The sequence below is a fragment of the Camelus bactrianus genome, chromosome 17 (genome assembly GCF_048773025.1).
Source record: "Camelus bactrianus isolate YW-2024 breed Bactrian camel chromosome 17, ASM4877302v1, whole genome shotgun sequence".
NCBI lineage: Eukaryota > Metazoa > Chordata > Mammalia > Artiodactyla > Camelidae > Camelus > Camelus bactrianus.
Genome location: NC_133555.1, coordinates 24175466 through 24202773, shown reverse-complemented (window position 1 = coordinate 24202773; position 27308 = coordinate 24175466). Strand labels below are relative to the sequence as shown.

The 27308-nt window shown below is 47.6% G+C and overlaps 1 protein-coding gene across 5 annotated transcripts in view; it reads left to right on the top strand.

Moving 5' to 3' along the window:
- The window catches only part of PTPRG (protein tyrosine phosphatase receptor type G), a 673139-nt gene that overhangs the window by 580454 nt on the left and 65377 nt on the right, over positions 1 to 27308 (top strand). For 2 of the 5 annotated variants that reach the window (XM_074344574.1, XM_074344576.1), the window contains 2 exons: positions 4233 to 4365; positions 17176 to 17262. In XM_074344574.1, the coding sequence (XP_074200675.1) occupies positions 4233 to 4365; positions 17176 to 17262 (220 nt within the window). The remainder of the gene's footprint in view (positions 1 to 4232; positions 4366 to 17175; positions 17263 to 27308) is intronic. The other 3 variants (XM_074344577.1, XM_074344579.1, XM_074344575.1) reach the window with 2 other exon arrangements.

Sequence of the window (27308 nt, the reverse complement as noted above, 5' to 3'; positions counted from 1 at the left end):
AGTTCTGATGCCCACAGAACACGTCTGAGGTCCGGCGTGACTGCCACATGTGCACTCACCTGTTACAGGGGAATCAGATTCAGCCAACACCAGAGGAGCACTCGGCATCTGCCTGGTGCGGTGCTAGGGGCTTGAGGAGGGGGAGGATGGTGGCAGTGGTGATGCTAGTTAGTGATGTTGTGGGTGCTGATGATAATCATTGCAATTGATAACGTTAAGCAGGTGCTTATGGTTGCCAGGCAACATTCTAAGTGTTTATATTGTATTATCTCATGTCACCCTCACACCGCCCATGTAGTGGGCAGTATCATTATTTCCACTTATGGATGAGGAACCTAAGGCCCAGAGAGGTTAACTAACTTGCCTGGAGTTGCGCAGCTAGTGGGAGACAGAGCTTTATTACTGTTCTTCCAGATACAGAGATACAGAGAAAATCAGCCCTGCTTTGGGGGACCTGACAGTAAGTAACATGAGCACTTACAACTGAGGGTGACGTGTGCAGCAAGAGAAGTGCATGATGATGACCACCAGGACGAGGATGGTAGTATTTACTTAGCGTTGACTCAGCGCCAGGCGCACTCCCGAGCATTCCACACGCATCTTGAGTTTCCCACCGCGCCTGTGAAGTAGGTTTTTTTAATCACATTTTATAGTTCAAGAACTCCAGGCACGAACTGATTCCAGGTATTGGTTCGGAGGCAGAATTTGAAAGTGGCAGAGGCAGGATTTGAACCGGTGACCTTAACTCTACTCCGCCTTGCAGAGAGCACAGACAGAGGGTTTGGGGAGGCTTCACAGAGAAGGTAGCGCCTGAACCAGGACCGAGGGATCAAGAGAAGCTCCTGGGGGCAGGACAGGAAGGTGTTCCAGGTGGTCAGATCAGCAGGGAGGGAGGCCAAGGGGTGGGACCATGGCCCAGCATGGTCGTTGGGTGGGTGGGCGTGACTGGAACACATCGCGGGGGGGCGGCAGGAGATGATGGGGTGGGGGAAGGCCCACTCAGGAAAGGCCCCGCTGTCCCTGAGGGCTGTGTGGAGTTTCTCAGGGGAGGGACAGGGGCAGATTTCACATGATGGCGTGGAGACAGGATAAAATTCCAGGCTCCCGGTCCTGGGAAGACAAAGGAATACTGTGAATTTTAATAGGAAATCAACGTTCCCAGGCCCACATGGGAATCCAGTAGCACTGCTAGCTTCTGCCTGGCCTTTCAGTAAAAGACCTGGGCAAATCCAGCTGCCTGTCACCAGCCAAGGCTGAGATCAGGCTGCTGACAGGATAGTTTCCTGAAGTCTCTCACGGACGCTGCAAGCTGTTGGCAGCCTGCGTGCTCCTCCCCAGAAACTGCCACCTGGGGACTTGGGGACTGTCCTGAGGGGGACTTCGGATAGTGGCTCCTCCCCTAACCCCTCAAAAAAAGGAAAAGCTCACACAAGCACCATGAAATATTAGAAAGACAGGTGAAATGACTCAGTCGTGGAACTTGGATTGGACCAGCCTGAGCCAGAATCTGCATTCTCTCTCCTGGCGACAAGGAGTCTGAGTTGGTGCCCCACAGTCTTTTTGGGGTTCTGGAGCTCCCTGAGCATCTGATGAAAACCTCACCCTCACTTTGTAGGGGAGGTGGGAGGGACGGGCATAATCACCAACACACGGGATTTCAGGGAGAAGGTAGTGTAGCAGTGACCCTCACAACCAGACCATCCCTCCTAAGGCCCAGAAATGCTAGAGGGCGTGGCCACTGTTTACTGGCTCTAGAATGGCAGAAATCCCACCCAGCTGGCATCTCCAGGGACTCTATTTTAGAGATCTCCAGGTGAGAGACCATTTTGGCCAAGGGTCCTTTTCTGTGATGGAGGTTGAGTAGGACCTGGAGTTTGCATTCTGACTCTTTCCCACCCCTGCCCACCAAGCAGGAGCCCAGGCAAGGATCTTTTTCTGGAAGGAGGGAAGGAAAGAAAGAAGACATTGGGTACACAAGGGCTTCCCAGGGTGGAAACAGAGTTCACTGGATGTGTGCCCTGTCTCGTCAGCCCTCCTGCCATGTTTTCCATTAACAGGACCATCCAGGCTTTGAGATTCCCCACCACCAGCCAGATAATTACCTAGCTGAGCTTCCCCCTTCTGGAGCCTTGCAAAATTACACTCATTTGCAACTGGGTCTTCGGCCGGTGACCAGAGCCTGGCGAGTAAAGCATTATATATCAAGGGAGAGATTGCGTCCCTGATGGTGTCTGCCTTATGGCTCGGTCTTGCGGTGTTTTCCCCTGCAAGCCCTGGGGCCTAAAGCCAGTTCCTTTGGAAACCCTGGCTGATGTGATCGCTGCCTCTCCATCTCGCCCCCCCCCCAACCCCCACCTTGTGCACATACCCCCGCCACTTCAGTGCTCTCTCTCCGGAACACCCAGGACACACTGCTTCCCCTGCACGTGGCCTGGCTGACTCCCTTTCATCCTTCGCCCCGCACCCTGAGTCAGGAGGCCCTTGCACAGTCCCTGGACTGTTCCCCTCTACCCCTGTGCTTCCCCTGGCGTCAACATTCACCGGATTCATATTGTTTGTTCCTGTGCCTGCTTCTCCTTCGAATTCCTGCCTGATGTTCTGCTGCATTCCCAGCCCCTAGCGCCATGCCTGGCACTCGGTCGGGGCTTGGAAGATAGCTGCCCAATGAAAAATTGTGGAGCAAGGGGTCACGAGAAGTGAGCTCACTAAATGAGCAGCCAGTTGCTCTCCTGTGGCTTTTAATCCGAGTGTGCCTCGCTTGCCTGCCTCTGTTTCCTGACCTGTGAGCTGGGCAGCAATCTGGCCCTGCCTGTGCAGGAAACAGAGGAGGTGATCAAGGTCAACTACCTCCGAAGAAACCCAGTCAGAGCCCTGTGACACACTTCTCCTTCAGTCCAGGACCTTGCCTCTTTAACAGTGTGCTCCCAGGACCAATGATCTCTTTCCTGCTCAGCCCACCTTCTGTCTCTTGGAAACCCAGCCTGATTAGCCCTGCATTTAGTCCGTCCTGCAGAGGGACACTCGGGGCTGGCTGACTGCTGGCCTCGTTTTTTGCAGAGCAGGAGGAATCCCTGCTGAGCTACCAGTCAGCCGGCCGCCAGCGTTCCATGTCTTGGTGGGGTTTCTCCTTGCGGCCACGGGGAGCCTTTGCTCTCTCGCCACCCGCCTCTCGTGACTGCCTCTGTGCACCTGTGCTCTTCCCAGCCTGCACCGCACCTGAGCTTTATTTGGGCCACCTGGAGATTTCCAGGCGTCTGCCCCACAGGATGGGAGACTCGGTTCTCTCCTGAGGCTGCTGGGGGACTTGTGAGGATACTCGGGGCCCAAGGGGAACGGAAGGAGGAACTGCTAGGGTAAGAGGTGTTGATTGACTAGAGAGAATCCTGGACCATTTCACAAGCTTCCCCTTTTAATCTCTGGACTGGCTGCTGTTTTTAGAGGCCGGCGTGCGCTGGGAGCAGAGTGAGGCATGGCTGCCAATCTTGTCTGAGAGCTTTCAGAAGGATGGGAGGGGGGCAGGTGGGCAGTGGGACCCAAGGAAATGCTTTAGAGCTGAATTTGAGGAAAACCAGGATCTCTGGGAATCTGGGTAGTGGGCACTCAGGGGCAGAAGCAGGTGCTCCTGCTGGGATGTGCTGTCGTTGCGATTTTGAGTGGCTGGTTAGGACTCCAGTGTCAGAGCACCATTGACCTAGCTTAAATCCTGCTCCCACCCTTGGCTAGGAGACTGCTGGGTTGGGGGTGGGGTACACTTGAGCAGTTGCCCCGCCATGACTGTTTCTTAGGAAGAGGGGGTTTTCCAAGGCAGAATTGGGATGCAGTTACTAGAGGAAGGGGTAACAGGTGCTCAGTAGGCCAAGGAATACATGCCCTTGGTAGTTAAACCTGCGAGGCACCCCTGCCCCCTTTCCAGAGGCAAGTTTGGTGCTGCATTCAGACTTGAGCATGTTTCTTCAGTGCTTTGAGTGAGGCTGGGTGTCTGTCTTCTGTGCAGCCCTCTTTAAAAACATCTCAGACTCTATCTGCGAGTCCATCCCATGGCGATTACAGACCACAGCCTGCAGAAAAGGCCCTGTGTGGGCTGGGACTCAGGAGGGAATGGTGCGGGCATCGGGTGGCCCAGTTCTCCAGAACCACCTAACTGGAGCAGAACTCCACACCCCAGTCTGGCTCCCCGGCTTCCCCGTTCAGCTGGCCTCTTGTCTTCTGACTGGCATGCTTCCTCTTTGCAGCAGAAAAGAACACCTCTGGAATGGTCAGCCGCCCTTCTGCAGGGAGGATGGAGTGGATCGTCCCTCTGATCGTGGTGTCTGCCTTGACCTTTGTGTGCCTCATCCTTCTCATCGCTGTGCTAGTTTACTGGAGGTGAGTCCACCAGGGAGCACTGACGGGGGGAAGTGGGGGCTGGATTCTGCTGTCAGCACGCTGCCCAGGGTGGGGGAGGGGAGGGGAAGCCCATGGCCTCCTCATGCAGAAAGGTAAGGTAGCTGGGGTATTTCTGGTGTCACCATCTGGGAGAAGCTGGCAGGACAGAGCCACTGTTGGGATGAACGCACTTAGGATGAGCTTCTAGGATGCAGTGCTAAAGAGCTTTCTGCCTGGGAATCAGGGAGATCCAGGTTTGCATCCCAGCTCTGCTACTTGCTGGCCGCAAATCCCATTTCCACTTGGAACTTCAGTTTCTAAACCTGCACAATGAGTGACTAAGTTTCATAGCATTTCCAGGTTCTCTGAGACCATGCTTCACTTTGTTGTGTTGTGGAAAAATGTGTTACAGCTCAGTGTTACAGCTCAGTTGTGACAGCAACCTGGATCCGGGCGAGAGACCAAGCAGCACTTGGACGGTTGGAGACTCAGGTTTTTTATGCCAGCGGGCCCAGAGGAGTTAACACTCCAAGCTCTGGACCCTGTCTGTAGGTTTACACTGGGTTTTATAGGCTGTCAGTTTACACTTTGCAACATCATATGCAAATGAAGTATAAGGAAAGTTGACTAGGAACAAGCTTTGTAGAAATGGACCAGTCAGGAGTGAGAGAAATAACCAATCAGGAGTGAGCTCCATGCAAATGAAGCACTACAAATGGACCAATCAGACATTAGGGAAATGAACCAATCAGGAGTGAAGGAAGTAACCAATCAGGAGTGAGCTCAGGAACCAATAGAATTTTAGGGGTAAGTAAGCCATTTCAGAGGCAAAAAGTGAGAGAGAGCCTCTGGGCCAGGGAACCACCGGATGGTGCTGGCAGGAGAGTAGTGGCCCTGCCTAGGGTCCTGCCAGTCTTTTTATGGGGCTTCCAGCTTCAGCTGTAGGCACATGATAGCTCCCCTTGACCTTAAAATTTTTTTCATCAGTGTTCTGCTGAAAATCTGGTGATAGGAAAACATGTATCATATTATGTGGCATTTAATACGTGTAAGATAAAAATGACTGGTGGTTAGTCCTCCTTTTATTACCATCATCCTTGGACAGGGTCTCACTGCTTGCCCTAGGAAGCCCATTGCAGCTTCTTTTGAAAAGTTCCACATTTCTTCAGCTGCACTCTCTCAGCCTAAGCGGTTTAACCCAGTGAGGCAGGCTGGCCCGCGCGGTTGGCCTGGCTGCCTTCGCCTCTCAGACTAACATAGGAAGCTTCTTAACAAGCTTCGTCAGTGACGAACAGGTCTCGGATCTCCATCCCTCCCTCCCTTCCTCCCACTCATCAGATGAAGTTTGAGCCCCTGTTGTGTGCAAGACACTCGCTCATGAAGCTTACATTTATAGTGCTGGAGACAGGCCATAAACAAAGCAAAGAAGTGAAATATGTAATACCTAGGATGGAGTTGAGTGTGTAATGGAGAAAAGTAAATCTGGAAAGTGGAAGGAGCTGCTGAGTGAGGCTTAGGGGTGAGCAGTCAGCATGGTTAGGGAATGCCTAACTGGTGAGCGGTAAAGGAGGAGTCCAATGGGCTCCATCTGGGACACATTCCAAGCAAAAGAAACAATATATGCAAAGGCCCTGAGGCAGGAGTGTGCCTCGTATGTTGCCAGAATAGCCAAGACATGTGGCTGGAGCAGCTGAGTATGGGGAAGAGTGGTAGGAGAAAGTGTCAGGAAGAAACAGGATGCAAGGGGGTCAGGTCGTGTACAGCCTGGTGGGCTGCTGTAAACACATTGCCTTTTTACTCTGAGAGAAGTAGGGTTGGGTACAGAAGAGTGCTGTGTCCTGACTTCAGGGTGACTTGCCTGTCTTGCAAAGGGACTGAAGAGAAGCAGGGGCAGAAACAGAGAGACCAGCTGGGACGACTGAACTGCTCCAGGAAGGGGTGCTGGTGGCTCAGATTAGGGTAGCAGTGCGGGCTGTGGGAACCGATTGGATGTAGATGTGTTCCAAAGGTGGGATCAGCAGAATCTGCTGACAGATTGGCTGTGTGTCTTTGGCTCTGTTCTTAATTGGAAAGAACAAGGGAATAAGACAGGGTTCATCTGAGGCTTCCCCAGGCCCCTGATGGGAACCCCAGCACTGCCAGTGTTGCAGACCAGCTAGATGATGCATTACATTGTATTTTGGGGTGAGCCTAGGAATGCTAGACTTAACCTCCCTGCCCATCACTTCTCCAGGATAAAGCGGTTTGCAAACAAAAACTTGTCTGGAGCCTGTTGGTTGGTGGAGGCTGCCTAATGTGGGTTTAACTGAGCAGGTGGCAGTAACAAAAGGTCTGCACACCCTCCTCTTGGCTCTGTTTGGTGCTGTGTAGTTTTAGTTGCAGACACTCCCCACGGAGGAGCAGAGAGGACCCACGGCTGCCCCAAGCTGGATGACCCTCGCAGCCCCAATGTGAAAAAGTTCCTATTTTGAATCATTCTAGCAAAAACCTCAGTGCTGTTTCTAATGGGTCCACCATGAGTCTCTGCCCACCTGAGAACAGCTCATGGTGACCAAGGAAGACACGGACATTTAGCCAAGCAGACACGGATACCAGGTTGGCCAAACATACATGTTGGCAGCAAGCTGCTTGTAGGAGCGGGCTATGTAAGGTAGTAAAGAGATCTTTTTAAAATCCGTCCATTCAAGGTGTATTTTCCCACTAGAAATTCACAACTGTTAATACTTCTGAAAAACTCAGCGAGTCCAAGCGCAAAATATGTACTGAATAATACATTCTTTCCTGTTTAGAATAGATTTACAAGGTTTTATGTCTATCATTTATAGACACATCTATAAATAATATTAACGTTCCTATTCCAAGCTTGGTTTAAAGTAACCAGAGTTTTTTTAAACTTCATCCAGCAGCCTCTGGCCAGGAGCTTTGACCGAACCCCTGATGCCAACACGCCAAAGTTAGCGCAAAGGAGAAAATCCTTACAGAGCAAGCAAGGTGAAACTGAGTTAGCGTCAGGATGGATGAATTTAGCCTAGAGGGGACAAGGACCTTTTTTCTGTCCTTTTTTTTTTTTATTCATGGGAGGGCAGGAAGCACTGGGCAGCCCACGCAGAAGAGGCGTGTGTCGCTCTTTGGCGACGCAGCTCTGAAGCCAGGACATCAGTGCTCCTGAGCACAGTGAGGCGCCCTGGGGGCGGATGATGGGCAGACGGACTTGCCCTAAGTAGACGCTGAGGCAGGCCAGAACGTTCTGGAGCATTTCCTCAGGTGGCAGGCCTGACCCCGGGGACTCAGACCTGCCCGCTGTGGTGGCAGCTTCTCCAGCCGAGGGCTGGTCCTCCGCAGCCATTGCTCTGGTTTCTGAGCGTGCTCGCTTGGAGTCGTTGGCACTGCAGTTTTGTGGGTTCGTGAAATTGTAGGAAATGGAAGCTGAGGACTCTGAACTCTGTCCACTAGTGTCCCTCCTACCACGTCAGTGTTTGCCAGTGTTCACTGAGTCGTTCGTAGTAGCAAGGCTGTGCCAAAGCACCTGCCAGGCACCCTCTCACGTGATTCTTACCCCGTGATTCTTGTGTGGTAGGACCGTTCCCATCCCCACTTTGGAAGCCAGGGACCAGGAGCTCAGGGAGGTCACGTGAGTCATCCCAGGGCCTGTAGTAACTGAAAGACAAGTGCAGTGAGTGGAGACCCGATGTGTTTAATCCAGAACCCTTAGCATATCTAGCCCCTGAGACATGTCCCGTGTACTACACTCAGTGCCGGGAAGACCGAGCATCACGGTGGTTGAGCTAAGTCAAGCGGACTTGGGATTAGTGAGCCCGTTGGGCCACCGCCTTGTGGTTAAACTCACCTGCTTTCTTTGACCCGGGAAGGGAAAGGGAACTGATGTTTGTTGAAATGCCCACCGCGGGCTGAGTAGTGGGCACGCATATGCACTGTTGGTCAGGACCGTTTCTCCTGCAGCTGGCAGAAATCTATGTCAAACTGCCTTAAGCACACATACAAAATAGTTTGTCAACTCATGACGCTGAATGTTCAGGAGCATCAGGCCCAGCTCTTCTCGGAAGACGGAACAAGAACTTGGCTTGTTTTGTGTGCCTCTGTCTCTCTCCCTGCCTCTGGATTCTGCTCACACCCTCCCCATCTCCCTCCCTTCTCTTCTCTTGGGAAGGCCCCTCTGACTGTTTCTGTGTGGTGGTCTCTGGCCCATGTTGGACTTCTGTCTCCCCATCCCAGCGCAAAGGGGATTTCTCTCCCCTAACAGTGCCAGTTACGCCTCCAGGTGATGTTTCCTAGGACTGGTTCGGGTCATTTGTCCATTCTCAGAGCCCTGGGGCGGCCAGGGGGGTGAAGGCTTGGCAGGCCTGGTATTCTGTGTAACTCTGGAACCCAGAAAGGCGGTCCTGGCCATCGAACCACGCACCTTGACCTGGACAAGGGGTGGTCCTACTAAGGACCATCCAGACCCAGAAAGGTGACTGGATGCAGGGGTCAGGCAGACAGAAGCGGGCAGTGTCCCCTCCAAAAGCTGGGAAATTGGAAGCGAGGAAGGATAGTTCAGACTTGGAAAGCAGGGGAAGCCCACAGGTAAATAGTGGGGAAGAAGCACGGCGGGTGTGGGAGCTCAGCACGGCCAGCCTGGCATTCTTATCAGGGCTCTGGCGTCCCATGTCCCATGTCCCATGCCCCATGTCCCATGTCCCATGCCCTGGGAAAATGAGGGCCGCGTTCATCATCTAAGTTGCAGGATTGTTGGAGAGTGCGTACAGGCGTTTAGACGGCTCAGCTAAGTGTTCTGCTTTTTAAGAAATTAGAAAGCTGTTTCTCCTATTGGGCTCCCTTGCAGCTGCTGTTCATGTCGCTCTTACGGAGCTCCTGCCACATGCTGTGCTAGGCTGTAAAGGCCCCTTAGGCGACGAGCCCCTGGAAAGAAAGGTGGAGTAACACTGCCTGAGACAAGACTCCACCACCTTCAGTGTCCTTCTCTGCAAAACCGAGTTTAAATGAATGTGCCATTGGCTTCACATGAAGATTAGGTATGAGCTCCGGGAAGTACTCGTTCCAGTGCCTGGTACTTGGTGGATATCAGATCCCTGACTTGAGGGATTAGTTACAAACATAGTTCTGGGTACTGCTGTGCCTAAAAAGAGGCTGCTGTTCTTATTTTTTTTTTCCCTTAACACACAGCTTTTATTTATTTTTTTTACTGAAGTACAGTCAGTTACAGTGTGTCAATTTCTGATGTTCAGCACAGTGTCCCAGTCATGCATATACTTACATATGTTTTCATATTCTTTTTCATTAAAGGTTATTATAAGATATTGAGTATAGTACCCTGTGCTATACAGAAGAAACTTCTTTTTAAATCTATTTTTATATATAGTGTCTAATATTTGCAAATCTCAAAATCCCAAATTTACCCCTTCCCACACCCTTTCTCCGATAACCATAAGATTGTTTACTATGTCTGCCAAGTCTGTTTCTGTTTTGTAGATGAGTTCTTAGTGTCCCTTTTTCTTTTTCCTTTTTCTTTTTTTAGATTCCACATATAAGTGATACCATTTTTCTTTTTCTGGGTTACTTCACTTAGAATGAGAATCACTAGGTCCATCCATGTTGCTGCAAATGGCATTATTTTATCCTTTTTTATGACTGAGTAGTATTCTGTTGTATAAATATGCCACAACTTCTTTATCCAGTCATCTGTTGATAGACATTTAAGTTTCTTCCATGTCTTGGCTATTGTGTATAGTGCTGCTGTGAACATTGGGGTGTAGGTATCTTTTCAAATTAGAGTTCCCTCTGGATATATACCCAGAAGTGGGATTGCTGGATCAGATGGTAAGTCTGTTTTTAGTTGTTTGAGGAATCACCATACTGTTTTCTATAATGGGTGCACCAAACTACATTCCCCCCAGTAGTGTAGGAAGGTTCCCTTTTCTCCACAGCCTCTCCAGCACTTATCATTTGTAGACTTTTGAACGATGGCCATTCTGACTGGTGTGAGGTGATACACCTCACTGTAGCTTTGATTTGCATTTCTCTGATAATTAGTGATATTGAGCATTTTTTCGTTTCATTTAATAATATTGGCCATTTGTAGGTCTTCATTGGAGAATTGCTTGTTTAGGTCTTCTGCCCAATTTTTGGATTGGGTTATTTGATTTTTTTAAGCTGTATGAGCTGTTTATATATTCTGGAAATTAAGCCTTTGTCAGTTTCATCATTTGCAAATATTTTCTCCCATTCCCTAGGTTGACTTTTTGTTTTGCTTATAGTTTGCTTTGCTGTACAAAAGCTTATAAGTTTAATTAAGTCCCATTTCTTTATTTTTGCTCTTATTTCTGCTGCCTGGGTAGTCTGCCCTAGGAGAACATGTTCTCTTCTAGGAGATTTATTGTGTCTTGTCTTATATTTAAGTCTTTAAGCCATTTTGAGTTTATTTTTGTGCATGGTGTGAGGGGGTGTTCTAACTGCTACATGCTACTATCCAGTTTTCCCAGCACCACTTGCTGAAATCCGCTGTATATTCTTGCCTCCTTTGTCGAAGATTAGTTGACCATAGGTCTGTGGGTTTATTTCTGGGCTCTCTGTTCTGTTTCATTGATCCATATGTCTGTTTTTGTGCCAGTACCACACTGTTTTGATTACTGCAGCTCTGTAGTATTGTCTGAAGTCTGGGAGGGTTATTCCTCCAGCTTCATTCTTTCTCTTCAATATTGCTTTGGCAATTCTGGGTCTTTTGTGAGTCCATATAAATTTTAGGATTGTTTGTTCTAGTTCTGTGAAAAATGTCCTGGTTAATTTGATAGGGATTGCTTTAAATCTATAGATTGAGGCTATTGTTCTTGAATAAAGAAAATGAGATTCCCAGAAGGGCATCTTACTGTAGAGCTGCACACGCTTCCCAGTCCTGTGTCCGCTGCTTAAAACATGTCTTGAAAGTAACTTTCGGAATTTCCTTCCAGAATTCATTATTTCGCATGATCTCCATTGTGCAAAGAATTAATCTTCGAGATAGCTGAAAGTTATCTGTTTGGAGCTACATATAATATCAGTGTAGGTGAACCTATTGAACAGAACCACTTTGGGCCAGCTAATAAAGATAAAATCAAGGGAAATGAACTCACACGTACCATTTGCCTCCTCTTGTAAATAGTGCCCTGTGTGTGCCTTTTAAATAGTGCAGTCCGTATCAGCATGTAATGGCGCAGAGCAGTAATCATTCTTACTGAAAGGAGGGAGGAAATCAATGCACTACCCTCTGAAGTGTGCCGTCTTGGCCTTATTCCTGAGGATGGTAACAGAACGCACCTTTTGAATGACTGCCGTCAGAAAGTGCCATTCCAAGAGCTCGGGCTCCCCTGTCTTCCAAGACAAGCTGTTTATGTGGCACTCATGTGCTGACATTCCTGAAGAGACTTGGAGCAGCAGAGCTGCTGCCACTCAGAAAGAAGAAGAAATTTTGGAGACGGTTTCTTCATGATTTGCATAATCGAGGTAAAACACAGCTGGGAAAAGAGCCGTGTACAGGGCGGCCAGTCAGTATGCTAGGGCATGCAGCTTGTTCATTTCTTTCCTTGTTCCACAGACTAGCTTAGCAGCCGTGAACAAGACATTAGCATCCACTTAGAATGACGAGTGTTATGAAGATATTTTAAACATTTTTTTCCCAGTAATCTTGAAGACAATTGCCTGGAAGGTAGCTCTGCTCTCTTCTCTGATGAGCACAGAAAGTCTTACCCTGAAATGGCTTCACATATCTCAAAGCCTAAATAGCCAAGAATCTTTTTTTGAGTGTTCACCATACCGCACATGTGTGAAGTTGACCACTTGGCCACCTAATTAAGCCCACACATCCTAGGGATGACTACATCCATTTTGCAGATCAGAAGACTGAGGCTTGGTAAAATTACAAGTCACAGTGTTACTCTCGGGTGGATTCTGGATTTTAACCCAGCCAACTTGACTTCATCGCCAGTGTGTTCATTGTCACATCATTTTGCCTGGATGAGGAATAGCATGCCTGGAGGCACTTACTTTCTGCCGCAGCCTGTTTTTCTAGCATGTCTTTGTGTGTTGAAAAGACCCTGCGGTTTGGATTTGCCAAAAATCACAAAGAAGGACAACTGAGGACCAACTGTATTTTCATGTGTTTTAGAAGCCAGATAGATGTTGATGTTAAATGTCACCTATGTGTCCTGTTCTGAGTCCCATCTAATCAGCACTGTCTTACCTCGGTGACAAATTGAGCATCTTATTGCCCATAATTCTAGCTTAGAAAAGAACTTTCCAGAAGTATAGAACAGCTTCACTTTTCAGATTCAGGTAGAGCTGAGCCAGTCCGGAACAGAAAACTGGGAACTCTAAGTAAAATTTGTAACTAACATCTCACCCGGTTTGTTAAAGGTTTGACGTTAGAAAGATTTTACATTCTGATCTGCGAAATTCACATCCCTCTTCAACACATAACCAAGCCGTCTGTAAATTCTGCGGTAAACCGATCAACACCAATTTAGCTCCAGAGGCAGACGGGAAAAGGTCCTTTACTCTCATCTTGAGACTCTGAGAAGTTTTGCTCCTGAGTTGATGCCTCCCCATTAAGAATGCTGCTCATGAAAGCAAGTGCGTCTTGTTGACATGGCAGTTTTGTTCTTCCCTGGGTGTTCGGGGGAGATGGTGTAGTAAGTGCAAAGGGACACAGAACACGTGTGTCTGGGGTTGAGCTGGCATGACGGAGGCTCCGGCAGACAGGCAGATGTGTGTGAGGTCCAGCATGGGCATGTGGGGGCACCCTTTGTGCTCAAGGAATGGCTGGCCACATGCACCCAGTGAACGCGGCTCCCTCCTGGATTTGGTCACAGCAGTGACACTTGGAGCTGCTGTGAGCCAGACGCACACTGCCCGCCCATCTGCTCTGGCAGCCGGCGCTTCCAAGTGTACCCTCTGATGTCTGGGTTTGGTTTAGACGTTTGCCCCCCCTCCACCCCAGGAAAGTCACAAAGGAGGCGGGTGCCAGAGCAATGATTTCTCCCATGCAGGTGACTGTGAACAGACAGCCAGGGGGAAACATTGCCAATCACAACAGCCCATAATGGTGAATGAACACAAAGCAAACTTGGCGTTGTTTAATCGACATAGCAATCATGGGTGATGGCCAGGGTATCAGGGCTGCATCACCTTTTCCCAAGGGAGGAAACGGTGTCCAGAAGGGGAGGAACTGGCCCAGGATCACAAAGCTAGTATGTCTTGGAAGGACCGTTGACCTTTGAACGACACGGGTTTGAACCACAGGGGTCGATTTATAAGCTGATTATTCTCGGTAGTAAATATTGCAGTTCTACCTCTTCGGTGTTCGGGAGAACCCGCAGAACCACGGATGTGGAGGAGCTGCGGGTACGGGGACCAGCTACATCCCGTAAGGGTTTTCAACTGCGTGGAAGATCGGCCCCCTAACTCCAAGGTTGTTCAAGGGTCAGCTTTACTCACCCCTAGGACTTTGTTTTGTTCTGTTGACCTAACACCGTTTACAGCTGGCATATTCATTTCTTCCTTCCTTTGTTTATTCAAAGGCATTTCTTAAGCATCCAGTTGGTGTCAGGCCCTGGAATTGCAGCGAGGAGGGGGAGTCCCTGTCTTCAAGGAGCTTACAGGCTAATGGAGGAGATGAGCCAGTAAACAAAGGTTATCCCAAATAGAGGTCAGAAGCTGGTGACCTCCAGATCAGTTTTACGTAGCTGACATCTTGTTTTTTAAAAATCGGAATTATTTTGAAAATAGCTGTCTGCGTTCTCGTGATAAACAGGGAGATGTGACATCAGTTGTTCTCACATTCCCTTATGGCACTGATGAGCTGTGCAGAGCTGACTGTGCCCATCAGCCTGGTCCCCCTGCTTGCCAGACTGCCCGTCTCTGTCCTCTTCTTGAATATGCATTCCCACGGTCAGCGGTGCTGAAGGGGGACCGTGCTCTGGGAGAGACTTGACCACCACCAGAGTGGGGCAGGAGGGCGTCAAGGAAGGTTTCTTGGAGGAGAGGATGTTTGGCTGTGATTTTCACAGAACAGAGAAAAAGGACAAATGCTCAGGGCAGAGAGCTGCGTTAGAGCTGACAACAAGGCGCGTGTTCATGGTGTGTTTAGTCCCTTCCCGGTGCACCACCCACCCCAGGAAAGGCGCCCTCAGACTGCCCTGCCTCTCTGCAAAAGAAAGTCTGCTTCATGGGTAGGGTCAGATCCTTTCCAAGGGGGTTCAGGGCAGGTACAGACGCATCGCATCAGCCCCAACTCCTCTTCTGCATCTCATGTGAGGGAGGGAATGAGAATCAAAAGACAGGTTTATAGGCAACCGTACTCACCTAGAAAAATCCAAGCTTCCAAGTCCTGCTTTTTGATGGTTTTGTGTGATCACCTTTATCTTTCCGGCAAACAGACCACTCATGGGACCACCTGTATTCTGGCATCATTTTCTCTTTTATAAACTGGTGACTGCTCATGTCACTCATGTCCTTCTAGAACCTGTGCCTGGGGCCATAGTTCAGAGGGTTTTGTTTGTTTGTTTTTGGGGTTTGTTTTTTTTTTTTAAGATCATTAGATTACTCAATCGGTACAATCCAGCTCTTCAAAGCCTGACAATGTGTGGAGCCAGTGGGAAAAACAAAGCACGTTTCACGATACCAAACGTGGCTTGCCACGGAGAGTTGAGTTTCTGATGACACTGCGGTGTTAAACGTCTTGCTCTGAGATGCTAAACGGCACAGGCATGGGGAGCCCTTAGAGACCCCAGCTGTCCTAGAGACAGGCACCTGTTTTTTTTTTCTCTCTCTGCGCAGCTGTGTGCAGGCAGAGCGGGGTCACATGGCAGCTAATGCGGCCGATCCCGGGCAACTTTTTGCTCAATAACTGTTTCCCAAATGGCTACTCAGGGGCCTTTCAGAATGCACGAGGACCGTCAGTTGTTATAGTAACCGGCCCCCTGCTGTTGAGTTGGCCCTGAGATGCCGGGGGAGGCGCTGGGAACCGGTGGACTCATGCAGACAAAAGCAGGGAGAGACGCGCTGCTAAAGGTTGCCATTCAAACATGCTCTGTGATACTTAAACGAGGGGACCGACTCCACAAAGAAGTGAGTGGATACATTTTTAAACCAGGCTGGCTTTTCAGGAAAGGGAACCTCCTGATAACGTTCAGTCTCTACTACACAAACAACGCCTTTCTCAGAATTAAACGTCCCTCCCTCCCAGGGCTGATGGGGTCTGGCCTGTAGGCTGGCCCAGGTAGCCCCCTTGATCATTCGAGATATTAGTTTTATGGCATGTGCTTCTCAGCGAAGTGTTGTCAGTTTACAGGGGGGGAGTTTTAAGCGCCTGTGATTGTGTGTGAGGAAAAACTGCGGAGATAGCCGGCTCGGCTCCAAAATTCCCGAAAGAGTGAATCTGGCAGAACTCAGAGTCGGGCTAAGGGTTGAGAAGAAGTCTAAATATTTTAGGAAGCTGCAAATTTCAAGTTCTTATGAAAATTTGCAAAAACACTCCAACACACTCGTGATTTCTTCGGATTAATGTTGGTAGCCGCACTGAGTATGTTCGTGAGGTTTTGAGGACAGTTGTAGTTCCAGAATGTACTCAATAGAGGGAGACAAGGAGTTCTGGATTATAGCACTGTCCCCTCCCCTCCCTTCTCATCCCGTCCCATCCCCTCCCCTCTCCCCCCATCTACCTTTTAACCATTTTCCCAACTTTTGACTCATTCCTAATTTGGTTCCTATGCCAAGCACTTTTACCCAGTGTGGAGTCTAGTAATTATCCAAATAAATGAAAGCTTGTATGAAGAGGGAAGAAAAACCTAATAGTTGCGAATTCGAGGATATTTATTCCTAGAAGTAGAAAGCCACCAAGTAAATCAGAAGTGAACACGTTCTTTGGAATCACATACCTGAATTCCGAGTTCTGCATGGGAGTCCATAGAACTTCCTAAAAAGAGAACCTTACTATATCCAGGTTTGTCTTGACTGTTCTGTTAGCAGAATTTGGAAAAGATAGGAATCCTTTCCATGTGAAGTCCTTATAGCCCAAGTGGTTTGGGGGTTAAATATAATGAAATAAATACTTCCCAAGGTTCCTCTGTGACAAAAGTGCATCTTTCAAACGCTAGAGCTAAGTCTCCAACGCTTTGGTATTTTAAGTTTTAAGGGGAAGGTAAATATTGGACGTAGTGTATGGTCATGACTTGCCACCACCTGCTCCCCGCACCTTAACTGCTGTGCCTTCGTATGTGTTTCACCATCTGTATTGTGAATCAGCGGAGTGTTTTTGTCCAGAGATGAGAGGACTGCGTGCGGGAAAGACAGAACCCCAGATTGCTCTAACAACATGAAGTACAGAGAAATTTGCGGCAGAAGGGAGATTCAGACAGTACCCAGGAGTTTCCTGCCGGGTTCTGTTTACCGCAGTGGTATTTTAAGCCTTCCTGTTTGCCGGGGGAGCGTGTCAGAGGTGGAAGGATCAAAGGTCGTTCTGGGGTTTGTGTTGTCCTGACCTTCTGTGAACACCTGGGGCGATACAGGTTTCTAATATGGAAAGATAGCTTTTTAAGAGCAGAATTCCCATTGCGTATTTCTTCCCTCAGCATAAAAAAACCTTAATAAACCCATTTATCTTCATGCATAAACGTTCTCTTTGAAACATGGGCCCAACGAGGCTCGATGGCAGGGGGGTCCGTCTGTGTCAGATGGGAGGGAGGGTGTTGGTGAACTCTTGGTGGCCAACTGAAATTACTGTCTTCTACACCTGTTCTCTTTTGTTTTTTGTCCGTTTAGAGGGTGTAACAAAATAAAGTCCAAGGGCTTTCCCAGACGTTTCCGTGAAGTGCCTTCTTCTGGGGAGAGAGGAGAGCAGGGGAGCAGGTGAGGGGCAGTCAAGCTTCAGGTGGGGGGTCTCTTTGGCGGGGACTGGCTTGCCGGATTTTTGTTCTGTTGCCTTGGGGATTGAAGTCCTCTCGTCAGCGCGTAGCGCTGCTAAACTCACCTGTTGGACCCCACCTCCCCAAAGTAAGACTTGCAAATACCAGTGCAGCTTGCGGGTAGCTGGTAGCAATTAACGTACGTCCTGTGTGTGCTTGCTTTGCTTGACTTTGCCGTTGGGGGGATGGTTTTTTGTTTCTAGGATGGGGGGGCGGGGTGTTCTGTGTTTGTGTGTCTATTGCATCCATTTCCTTTCCGAAATTTCAGATGTTTGCATGTTAGAGAGCTTTAAAAAAAAAAAAAACACATTATGCATGCATTTAACCTTATAAGTGAAAAATATCTTTGAGAAACCTGTATTTACAGAGGAGCTAGGGGAGAAAAGTCGGAAGGGAAGGGAGATGTGGGCAAAGGGGGTTGTATCGTGGGCTTTTTCCCTGAGAAGGGCGAAATTTTTAAAGAAAAAAAAAATGAAACTCCTAGATAGTGTTCATACTTGAAAAATTATTGCCCCGGAAAGATGTATAATAAACCTTTAGAAGCTGGGATTATGTATCTTAATCACCACACGTGAACCTCTGAGTACGCTTCCTCTAACACTTATGTAGGCAAACTCTACTTGATATGGCAATTAATACTGTACTACTAAACGGCCAGTTAGGATAATTCACTGATCAGTGTTATGTTGTGAATAGGCCCTTACTACTTTCAGTGAGCCAACTGATTGAGTTGAGTTTACATCGGTATTTTTACGTGAAATTTTTTGTCTCCACTGGATGGGGGTAAATCAGATAATTAAGATGAAATTGTAAGTATCCATCCGCTGTGATCAGGGGTAGCTAGGACACCTAAGAGGGTATATAGTACATGAGTTGTGGAAGATTAATGAGAAATTCTGTGACCTGTCTTCTTTTAAGCTGAGCGGTGCAGTTTTGGCCTCATAGGGGAAGGCAGTAATTGCTGACGCCAGTAATACAATTACGCTTTCCATGATCTCTTTTTACTTATGGAAAAAAGTAATTTCCAGTCCCATTTTCAAAACTCCAAGGGTAAAACCTGAAACAGAAACCCCTCTTGTATAGCTTTAGATTCAAAGATCTAATCTTAAGAGAAAGACCTTGAACATCACTTAAATGCCTAACTTCCATGCCGACCTGTTAGAAATGTAATGTGCTTTTTGACTGTAACGCTTATAAAAGCCAGTGTTACCTCGTGGACGGCACACAGATAAGTGCTCATCCAGTTTCTAAGTCCTTTTCCAGAAATGATGCCACGGCCAGGCGGACTGTTACTAACTGTTATTTTTGTACTTGGCCCCAAACGTGGGAGTGGGCTCATTATAGGTACATTTTTTAGATCCTGAGAGGCTATGTTTTGTTACAGAGCACTCAGTCCCTCTGGTATCTTCTCTGGTTCTGAGTGCCAGGAGCTTTGGGGACGCACAGTTTTATGTAGGTCTAGAAGTTGAGAACCATCTTGGGAAAACTACAAGTATTTATAGAAATCACCTGCTCATGAATCATAGCTTTTACTTTACTTTTTTGGTTTTTTTTATAGTATAGCAGCTAAGAAAGACTTTGGTTCAGTGATTTGTGGGTTCTAACTGCAGCTCTCCCTCTCCCTTGCTCTGTGACCTTGACTAACTTACGGAAGCCTTCTGAGCCTCCATTTACTCGTCTAGAAAATGGGTCTAATGATATTTACTTCCCATGGGGTTGCTGTGAAAATCCAATGAGGTAGTATATGTGAAATGCTTAGTGTGTGAAATACACTGCCCCATTGAGAGGATGAGGAAACTGAGGCCCTGAGAAGTTCCTTGTCTGGGCTTCCGCGCCCCCCCCCCCCCAGGTGGCAGCTTGGGGACCGCCAACCCTGGGGGCTGAGTCCTGAGCGGCGCCACTCCTCCTCCCTGCCCCACATGCCCCACTGACTACTCCATGATGAAGAGACAGGCCAGATAACGGTCCCGCCCCCGAGTCCCTGCTCTTCCCTCTGCTGGCTGTGGACCCATGTTCCTCCGAGGGCTCTGTCCTGAAGACCACCAGCCAGCCCGCCCTCCCATCCCTCCCCACCCCAGGAGCTTTAGTGGCGCCTCCTTGACCCAGTTCCATCCTCTGCTGCTAAAAAAAGCCTTGACAGGGACAGGGGGCCCCCCTCCTCCCAGGTTGCTGCGGGAGGCTGCCCTTCCACCAGCCCCTCCATCTGCCCGCTTTTCCCTTTTGTCCCACCTCACTGGCCTTAACCAGTCCTGTCCCGCAGCGGGAGGGAGGGGCCCGTGCAGTCCCAGGGTGGACAGAATCACCAGAGCCAGCTGATGGCTGTAAGAAGTGATCGCTGATGATCCCCCGACAAGGGAGAAGAAAAGACAGTAAAAATCAGACCCAGGTATTTAATTTTTCAGAAAAGTTGTTGATTTATAGGTAATACTTGACATGGTGCAAAAATCAAAAAATGTGAAATGAAATATAACCCTAGATCTCTATCCAGTCACCTCCCATCCACCCACCCTGCTTCCTACCCCCTCGCAATAGGTAACCACTACTGCTAGTCAGTTGTCTGTTCTCGTACGTGTGTGTATGTGAGTCCGTGTCCCCTCACCTCCTTTTGCAGAGAAGACTGCATGCACTATCATAAACCTTGCTTTTTCACACAGCGTGAGTTTTCTCTATGCATATGTAGTTTACTCATCCATTTTTATAGAAGCCCAGTACTGTTTTTGTATAAATGTGTCATAATTTATTTCACTAGTCCCCCGTGGGTGTCATTTTGGTTGTTCCCAGGTCTTCTGTTACAACAGACAATAGTGTGGTGGAAACCTTTGTGTTATATTGCAAGCGGATAAGACTGTTTGTAGGATCAGTGCAAGAAATGTCTCACGAGCTACGTGCATCAGTAATTTTTACGATGGTGCCACGTTGCCCTGCCCAGGGGGTCACCGGGTGGGGATGGGCGTCTACCAGCATGAGTGTCCTTACCGCTCCTCCAGTACAGTGTGTTGTCAAAGTTGGGCATTTTTGCTAACCTCATAGGTGGAAAAAAAAAGGTGGGGGTTATATCTTAGTGTAGTCTTAATATGTCTGTGCCATTTGTGTTTCTTTCCCTCTAACTGTTCATCTTTTGCTCATTCTTCCTTTGCATCGTTGGTCTTTTCCTCATCAAGAGAGAGATCCCTTGTCAGCAATGTGGATTGCAAATATTTTTTCCCCTAATCTGTGGTTTGCTGTTTATGTTTATGCTGCTGCTTTGCCATTTACATTATCAAATTTATCCATAAATTTCTTTTTTGGTTTTTGAGTTTTGAGTCATCATCAGAAAGTCTGTCTCCATTCTGAGGTTATTTTTTTTTTAAGTACTTTTATGGCTTCAAAATCTAACATGAAATTCTTAAATCATTTGGAATTTAACCTGGTTGGGGGTGTGATGTCTGAATCAACTTTTTTTTTTTTCCAGATGGTCCCAAGTATGTAAAAAGTACGACAATCTGGGGCTGTTTAGTGAAAAGGCACGTAATACCTCGCGAGATCCTTAAAATAACACTCTTACAGCAAAAGTCTGACAGCGAAAGTAGTTCAGTCAGTATGTTAATGAAATAAGTAGTTGCCAAAGGATTTTTTACCAGACCATTTTATGATACAGATACCAAATCATATGTGCAGTAAATAAAATGTGAGTTTTCATTTCCAAGCTTTTGTCTAAAATGAGTGGGACCACCCTGTCCCCATGAGCATCCCCATTCAGTGAGGGATTGCGTGAGTGCCTTAAAAAACAGCAGCAAGATAGTTTGTGGAGAGTCTCTGAACCCCCAGTTCAAAAATTGAGAACATTCCTGGCCAGGGTCCTAACTCAGTGTGAGCCGACTTCAAGCCTTCTTTCTGGGTAACAGCTGGGAGCACTGGGGGGGACTGTCTGGAGCTCACTTCCCTAAATCCAGCTGGAACATGAGAACTGCTCTGTGCAGGTTCTTAGTCTTGTCGAAGTGTGGTTTCCAAAATGACCTTTCTCTCTTACCATCCTGGAAAGTGTTACTGGTACTTCAGGGTGTTCGCAAGGGATTCTTGACAAAACTTAATGTTTAGCCAGGAAGTGTGTTGCCTTGAGACCACTTACGTGGATATAATTTGTTAACTTTCTCCCATCTTCCTAAGATGTTCATTACCAGCAGTTTGCATCCTCCAATAAAATTCTCACTGCAGAAATCAGATTTCTGTCACTTCCGGCTGTAACCAGAGTTGAATGGGACATCTCTCCTACCCATGTGAGAGCCAAAATATCTTGAAACATGTTCTCATCAATCCTCAACATGGTTTTGTTTGCTTTTCTCTTCCCTTCCTCCCATCCTCTCCCCCTCAACACCTGGCAAGCCCCACTTACTATCCAAGGTATGACAGCCGTGTGTCTCAGGGTTTCCGGGACAGCCCTGATGTAAATTATCCCCGAAGTACATGGGTACTTGTCTGATCCCACGTCCCTGTGATGGTTTGGAGACTATGCAAATGAGACGCACAGCTTTGAATTCTTGTTTCTGGAAGATCCCGTCCTGAAAAGATATCACAAGTATAAACTGAGTTGCACCAACAGTCATTTAACCTCCAGTCAGGGAAACGTGACCCGCGAGTGAGTGGTTGCATCTGCAACATCTCAGCTCAGAATTTACAACGGGCCCATTTCCAAGCCGGGACCCCTGAGTTACTGCTAGCAGACCGTCCCCTTTGAGGAAAAGCGCAATAATGCCCACGGCCTTTTCCTCCTATTGTTGTCCTTGTCACTTCGATTTCTTGAAACATTTTCCCCTAATAAATCAATCCGTGTCTTTTTAACGTAGCCCTCGATCATCTCCCTTGAAGGCATGCGAATGTGTTCCCACTTTGTATTTATAAGTGGCTCTTATTCGTACACAGTTTACTACAACAGCTCCATTTACAAAAGTAAATATTAACATGATTTCTGTACTTGACAGCAAGAGAATAAACGGGATTATTAGTGGCATGCCACGGTAAATTTAAATGAGGGCAGTATATAAATCAGTCAAGATTACTTAATTAATATTCAGCAGCAGCTCAGCCAACTGCCCATTCTAGCCTGCAATTAGCATTTTGAGCTGCACGCCGCTGACAAACTCCTTGTCACTCCAATGTGATTATGAAACCATTGAGCTTAATTTAAAGACAGTGACTTGGTTTCTAATCCCCATATATCAATATTTGGTTCTTTCGTAATCCTGGCTCTCTGAATGGAGTCTAGAAATTGTGTTGTGCCCCTGCTCCGGCCCTTGCCCCGTCAGTCATAGTGATGCAGAGGGAGGTGTTGCTCTAAGCCAAGGACCGCGGATGGGACCAGGGCGCCATCTCAAGCTTGCCGAAGAGATGTGCGTTTCAGACCCAGGTGTCTAGAGACCTCAGGACCCCCTCTCCTGTCCGCAGGCCTGGGTGCCGGCCTTTGGAGGAGAGTTAACCTTCTTTGTGATCACTGTAGCAATTACTGTGGCTACAAGGTACAATTTTACCATCTTATTTAAACTTCATGAATTTGAATGTTTTTTACGCTAATTTTTCCCGATAAAGTCCACTATGAAACAAGAAAGGAAGAAAGGAAAGAAAGGAAGGAAGAAAGAAAGAAAGAAAGAAAAGAAAAGGAAGAAAGAAAGAAAGATTGATTGATTCAGCTCCTTTCTGTCTTGGAGCTAGTGAAGACTCACGTGATGCTTCAGAAGGGGCTCTGAGTTCTTGGACAGGAATTTTGTTCCCTGTTCAGTGTGATGAAATGCTGAACCCCTCTCTCCACCTACTTTTTTTTTTTAAACCAGGGATGTCTGTTGAAATAAAACATTCAGTCCAAAAAAATAAAAATAAAAAGCTCCAAGACAGAAAGGAGCTGAGTGGAATTCCAGACGCTTAGAACAGTCAGTCTCCCTGGACTGGAGAGCAGCACTCTGCTTTTGAAAAGTACCCATCACCTAAATGATTCCCTGCTTCCCGTCAGAGGGGCAGAAAGACACCAAAGTAAGAAAGGTGTTGGGACACGTCGGAGGTTCTCTGAGCGGGTCCCTGGGAAGACAGGAGCTGCAGAAAGGAAAGCCTTTCTGCGGAAGTTCGGTCATTCTGGGTGTTGTGCATTAGGATGTGTCAGATTCCTAGAAAGAAATGGGAGGGAAGGAGGGAGCATCTAGTGAGTTCTGCTTATCTTCCTAGATTGCGTCATTTCGTTTGAATAGGAAGGAAGCTTCTGTAACTTGAGTATTTATTAACAGCTCTAAAGCACAGCCAGAGCAGCTGCAGGGTGTGTGTGTGTGTTCGTATATTTCATTAGTCAAGAGAGCCAATTAAACACACCAGCCTGTCCAGCGCTGACAGAGTGTGTGTTTCGGTGGGGAGCTCTGGGAATTGGCGTCGATGGCTTACAGATCTCAGTCTAGAAGATGTACTCCGGCACCCCAGCTAGAAGATGTACTTAGACATGTGCTGTGCTTTCTCAAGTGGAGAATTTTTGATTTTTGAAAGTCTCTCTTCAAAACACCTACCTTCTTCGAAAGGATGGAAAGTTAGTTTTCGAAATTGCAGTCTCAGGTCCATTGTTCAGGACCATAAGCTTCAAGTGTCCGTGGGCTTTTTAGAAGCCAGGTGTCGGACCCGTAGCTGCACAGTCCTGCCACCAGGCCTTCAGACAGTGGCTGGGTCTGGACCCCAGGTTGTGGAGTGCGGTCTTGGGACCAAGGAACTGCTCGCCAGGATCCACTTGGATCTGACCAGCTGCCGGAGAAGGTGTGGCAAGTTATCCTTTAATTCCAGTCACGCCTTTCTTAGATGTCTTAAAATGCACAAGCCCACATTGGTTTTCTCAAAAGGGGTGAATGGATGGAGAGCAACACAGAAAGCTTGTTTTCATTTTGCTGCTTAGAACTTACTGTGAGATGCGCATAGCTAACCATCTTTGCTCAAGAACCAGGAGCATTTGGCTTGTGTTCAGGGCCTGTGTTGTATGAAACACACACCCCTTTGAAGCAGTAAGCTCTCACTCAGTGTGAGAGGCACATGAGAAGTGGGACCAGCAGACTCACATCTCCCATTTCATTTTCATTCTGGTCCATGCCCCCCTCGAGCTGAACTGAGGAAAAGTATCTCATGCAAACTGGGGTGGGTGTCTCTTTCTTGCTCCCCTCTGGGAGTGTTCAGTGAACGGGCGATGTAACTCTGCCTTGGTACTTTCTTCATGGGGGTGGGTTTCAGATTTAACTGAAGCGGTTTTCAAATTTGTTCATGTGGCAGGATGCTCAGAATTCAGGACGTCAGAGCATCATGAACTGCTTAGTATTGAAGTTCATATTGACAACTTCAATTCCTTCATGGAAACTAAAATTTATTCTGCTGACAGACAAGCAGAGCAGTCCACAAAGGTGGCCTGAAAGGTCGTTTTAAGGAGGAAAAACGTACATCTGAGAAATCAGGCTTTTTTTTTCTGTGCTCTGAGAAGACTTTCATTCAGTGCAGTGGCAGCACACTGGGCCCCAGCTGAGAGGATTCCATCCCATTTCTGAGAATTTAGATTCTAACAGAAAACAAAACAGAATACCTTTCATTTTTTTATTCAAGTACATACAACACGGTTTTTCTTTCTGCTTCTTAGATGAGCACATTAACATCCTTGAATTCTTAATACCATGTTGTTGAGGACCCTTTAAATTCTGGAGTTTTCTCTGGGCATTTTTAAGGTGGCTGCCATTCAGGATGGTTTGATTTCTTGGGGGCTGTCTGAGTGAGACCACTGGAAATTCTTGGGAACTGTTTTTCTCTGGCAGGGGTCCCTCACCAGAGACTGTCACACAGAAGCTCGCGGCAGGGCGTGGGGGGGGTCTTTCCAGAACACCCGGGCCTGTGCCCACCCCTGGACCTGCTCAGCTGGCATCACCAGCCGTGGGCCTCATCCAGCGCGGGGATTTTAAAAGCTGCCCAAGCCAAGGAGGAGACAGGTGCTGGCAGGTGATAAACACCATTTGATTGAAACTTCAGTCGTATGTAGGGTGTGTGTGTTTAAGAGAGAGAGAGAGAGAGATTGGGGAGCTGACTGTCTGACTTCAGGAACCTCTGAAGCTAAGATGGACCTAAATACCTAAACTGGGAACCTCAAAGTGTCAGGAAAATACACCCTGAAACGTAGATGAGGAGAAGTAAAAGATAACTAATTTGGAGTATCACAAAGCCAGTCAGGGTCAGTGGAGAAAAAAATAAAATCTGTTTTGAGTCCTTAAAGCAGATACATGGGGTTTGGGGGGGGGGGCAGCGAAGAAGGAAAGAAAGAAAGGAAGGCAGAAGAGGTGAAAACAAAGTTCATGATAGGAAGCCATTGGACCATAATTTGTACTTACAAACTTGTAAAGGTGTTTTTTTTATTCCAAACATGATCCACTTCATTGCTTCCCCTTTTCAAGGTCCTGGCATAAACAAATGCTCACTCTGAAGAGGTAATTTCAGAAAACGGCCCTTGATGAGCCTAGAATCTGTTTCACTCAGGGAGGGATCTGACAGTCAGGAACCTGCAGGCGGGTTGGACCCAGACAGAACACCAAAAATGCGTGCCTGGTGATGCAGCCCGGCATTTTCAGAAACTTTATCTCCATTTTCCTGAGCTCAGACTTCAAGGCAACACTGCCTCTCCGAACACATCACAGTGGAGACATTTAGAGGCATTTACACTTGCGTTTTCTTTTCCTCTTCTCCAAAATCACTGCCTTTGCTTTTTTATTCCTGGACCCTGCTGAAGGTCAAGGGGAAAAAAAAAAAAAAAACTCTCGAGACATCTCTGAAATGAGTAAGTAAAATAAAATGTCCTGTGATCCGCCTCTGCACCAGGCGCTTCAAGTATTAAACCCACAGTGTAGAAAGTGCACACAAGAGGGCTTGTCTCAGTGTGGTCAGCGGTGGTGGAAAGGTGACAACAGCCTCGCACCTAGATGAGTCCCTCGTCCAAAGTAGACCCCCAGTCAGTAGTTAAAGGGATAATAAATTAAATACCTGACAACATAGTGCATCCATGAAGTGGAAGGTGAAGCAGACATTAATGTGAAGGTGACAGTTCTTATTTGTTATCACGGAGATACGTACAGGATGATCTCATCTTGTTAGAAACAAAGGGAAACTGTCTTCGGCCGTCAGCGTTTGGGTGAGCTCACAGCGGTAGCCCCTGCCAGGGCTCCTCGCTCCACTCTTGCTGCTCTGAGCTCCACACACCACACACAGCAGCTGAAACGAGCGCTTCACGGCGATACACGGTGAGGCTGTTCAGGTCGGCGGATTAAAGCCCTCAGTTGGCTCTCCATTGCTCGCAGACGCCCATGGAGCTTATGTCCTCAGGTCTGGCATGACCTGGCTCTGGATCCACCTCTTTCCCGGCTCTTAAGTCTGGCTTCCTGCAACATGTCAACTGACTCTGCTCTAAGGCTGTTTCACCAGCTCCTTGATCTGTCTAGAATAGTCTTCTCAGACACCCTCCTGTGGCTGGTCCTCCTCACTCGGTTCTCAGCCCTGAGGCTGCCTCGTCAGGGGGGTCCCTGCCTTCACCTCCTGCATCAGTTATCAGCGCCTCCTGTTTTATTTTCTTCATAGCTCTAGATTATTTACTATTACTTGTTCACTTGTTTGTTGTTGATTTCCCCAAGAGAACATAAGTGCCCTTAGGGCAGAGACCTGGTCAGTCTTGTTTATCATTCTGCCCCCAGCCCTTCATTGTTGGTGGTCAGGAAATAGTCAGTCAGTGAAGAAAAGTGAGGAAGGATATACCCAAAAGTATTAATAGTGATGATTACCAAGAGAAAGATAGGGGTAATTTTAATTGATTTTTTCCTTTTTACTCATTTGTATTTCCTAGTTTTTTTGCAAAGATCGTGGATTACATCCACACATAATTCTTTCTAAATGGCTTAATTAAATGCTTGGCCAGCCTTAAAGGAAGTGTTTTGAAGGCTTCCAGGCAATTGTAGAGAATGTGTTATCTGCACG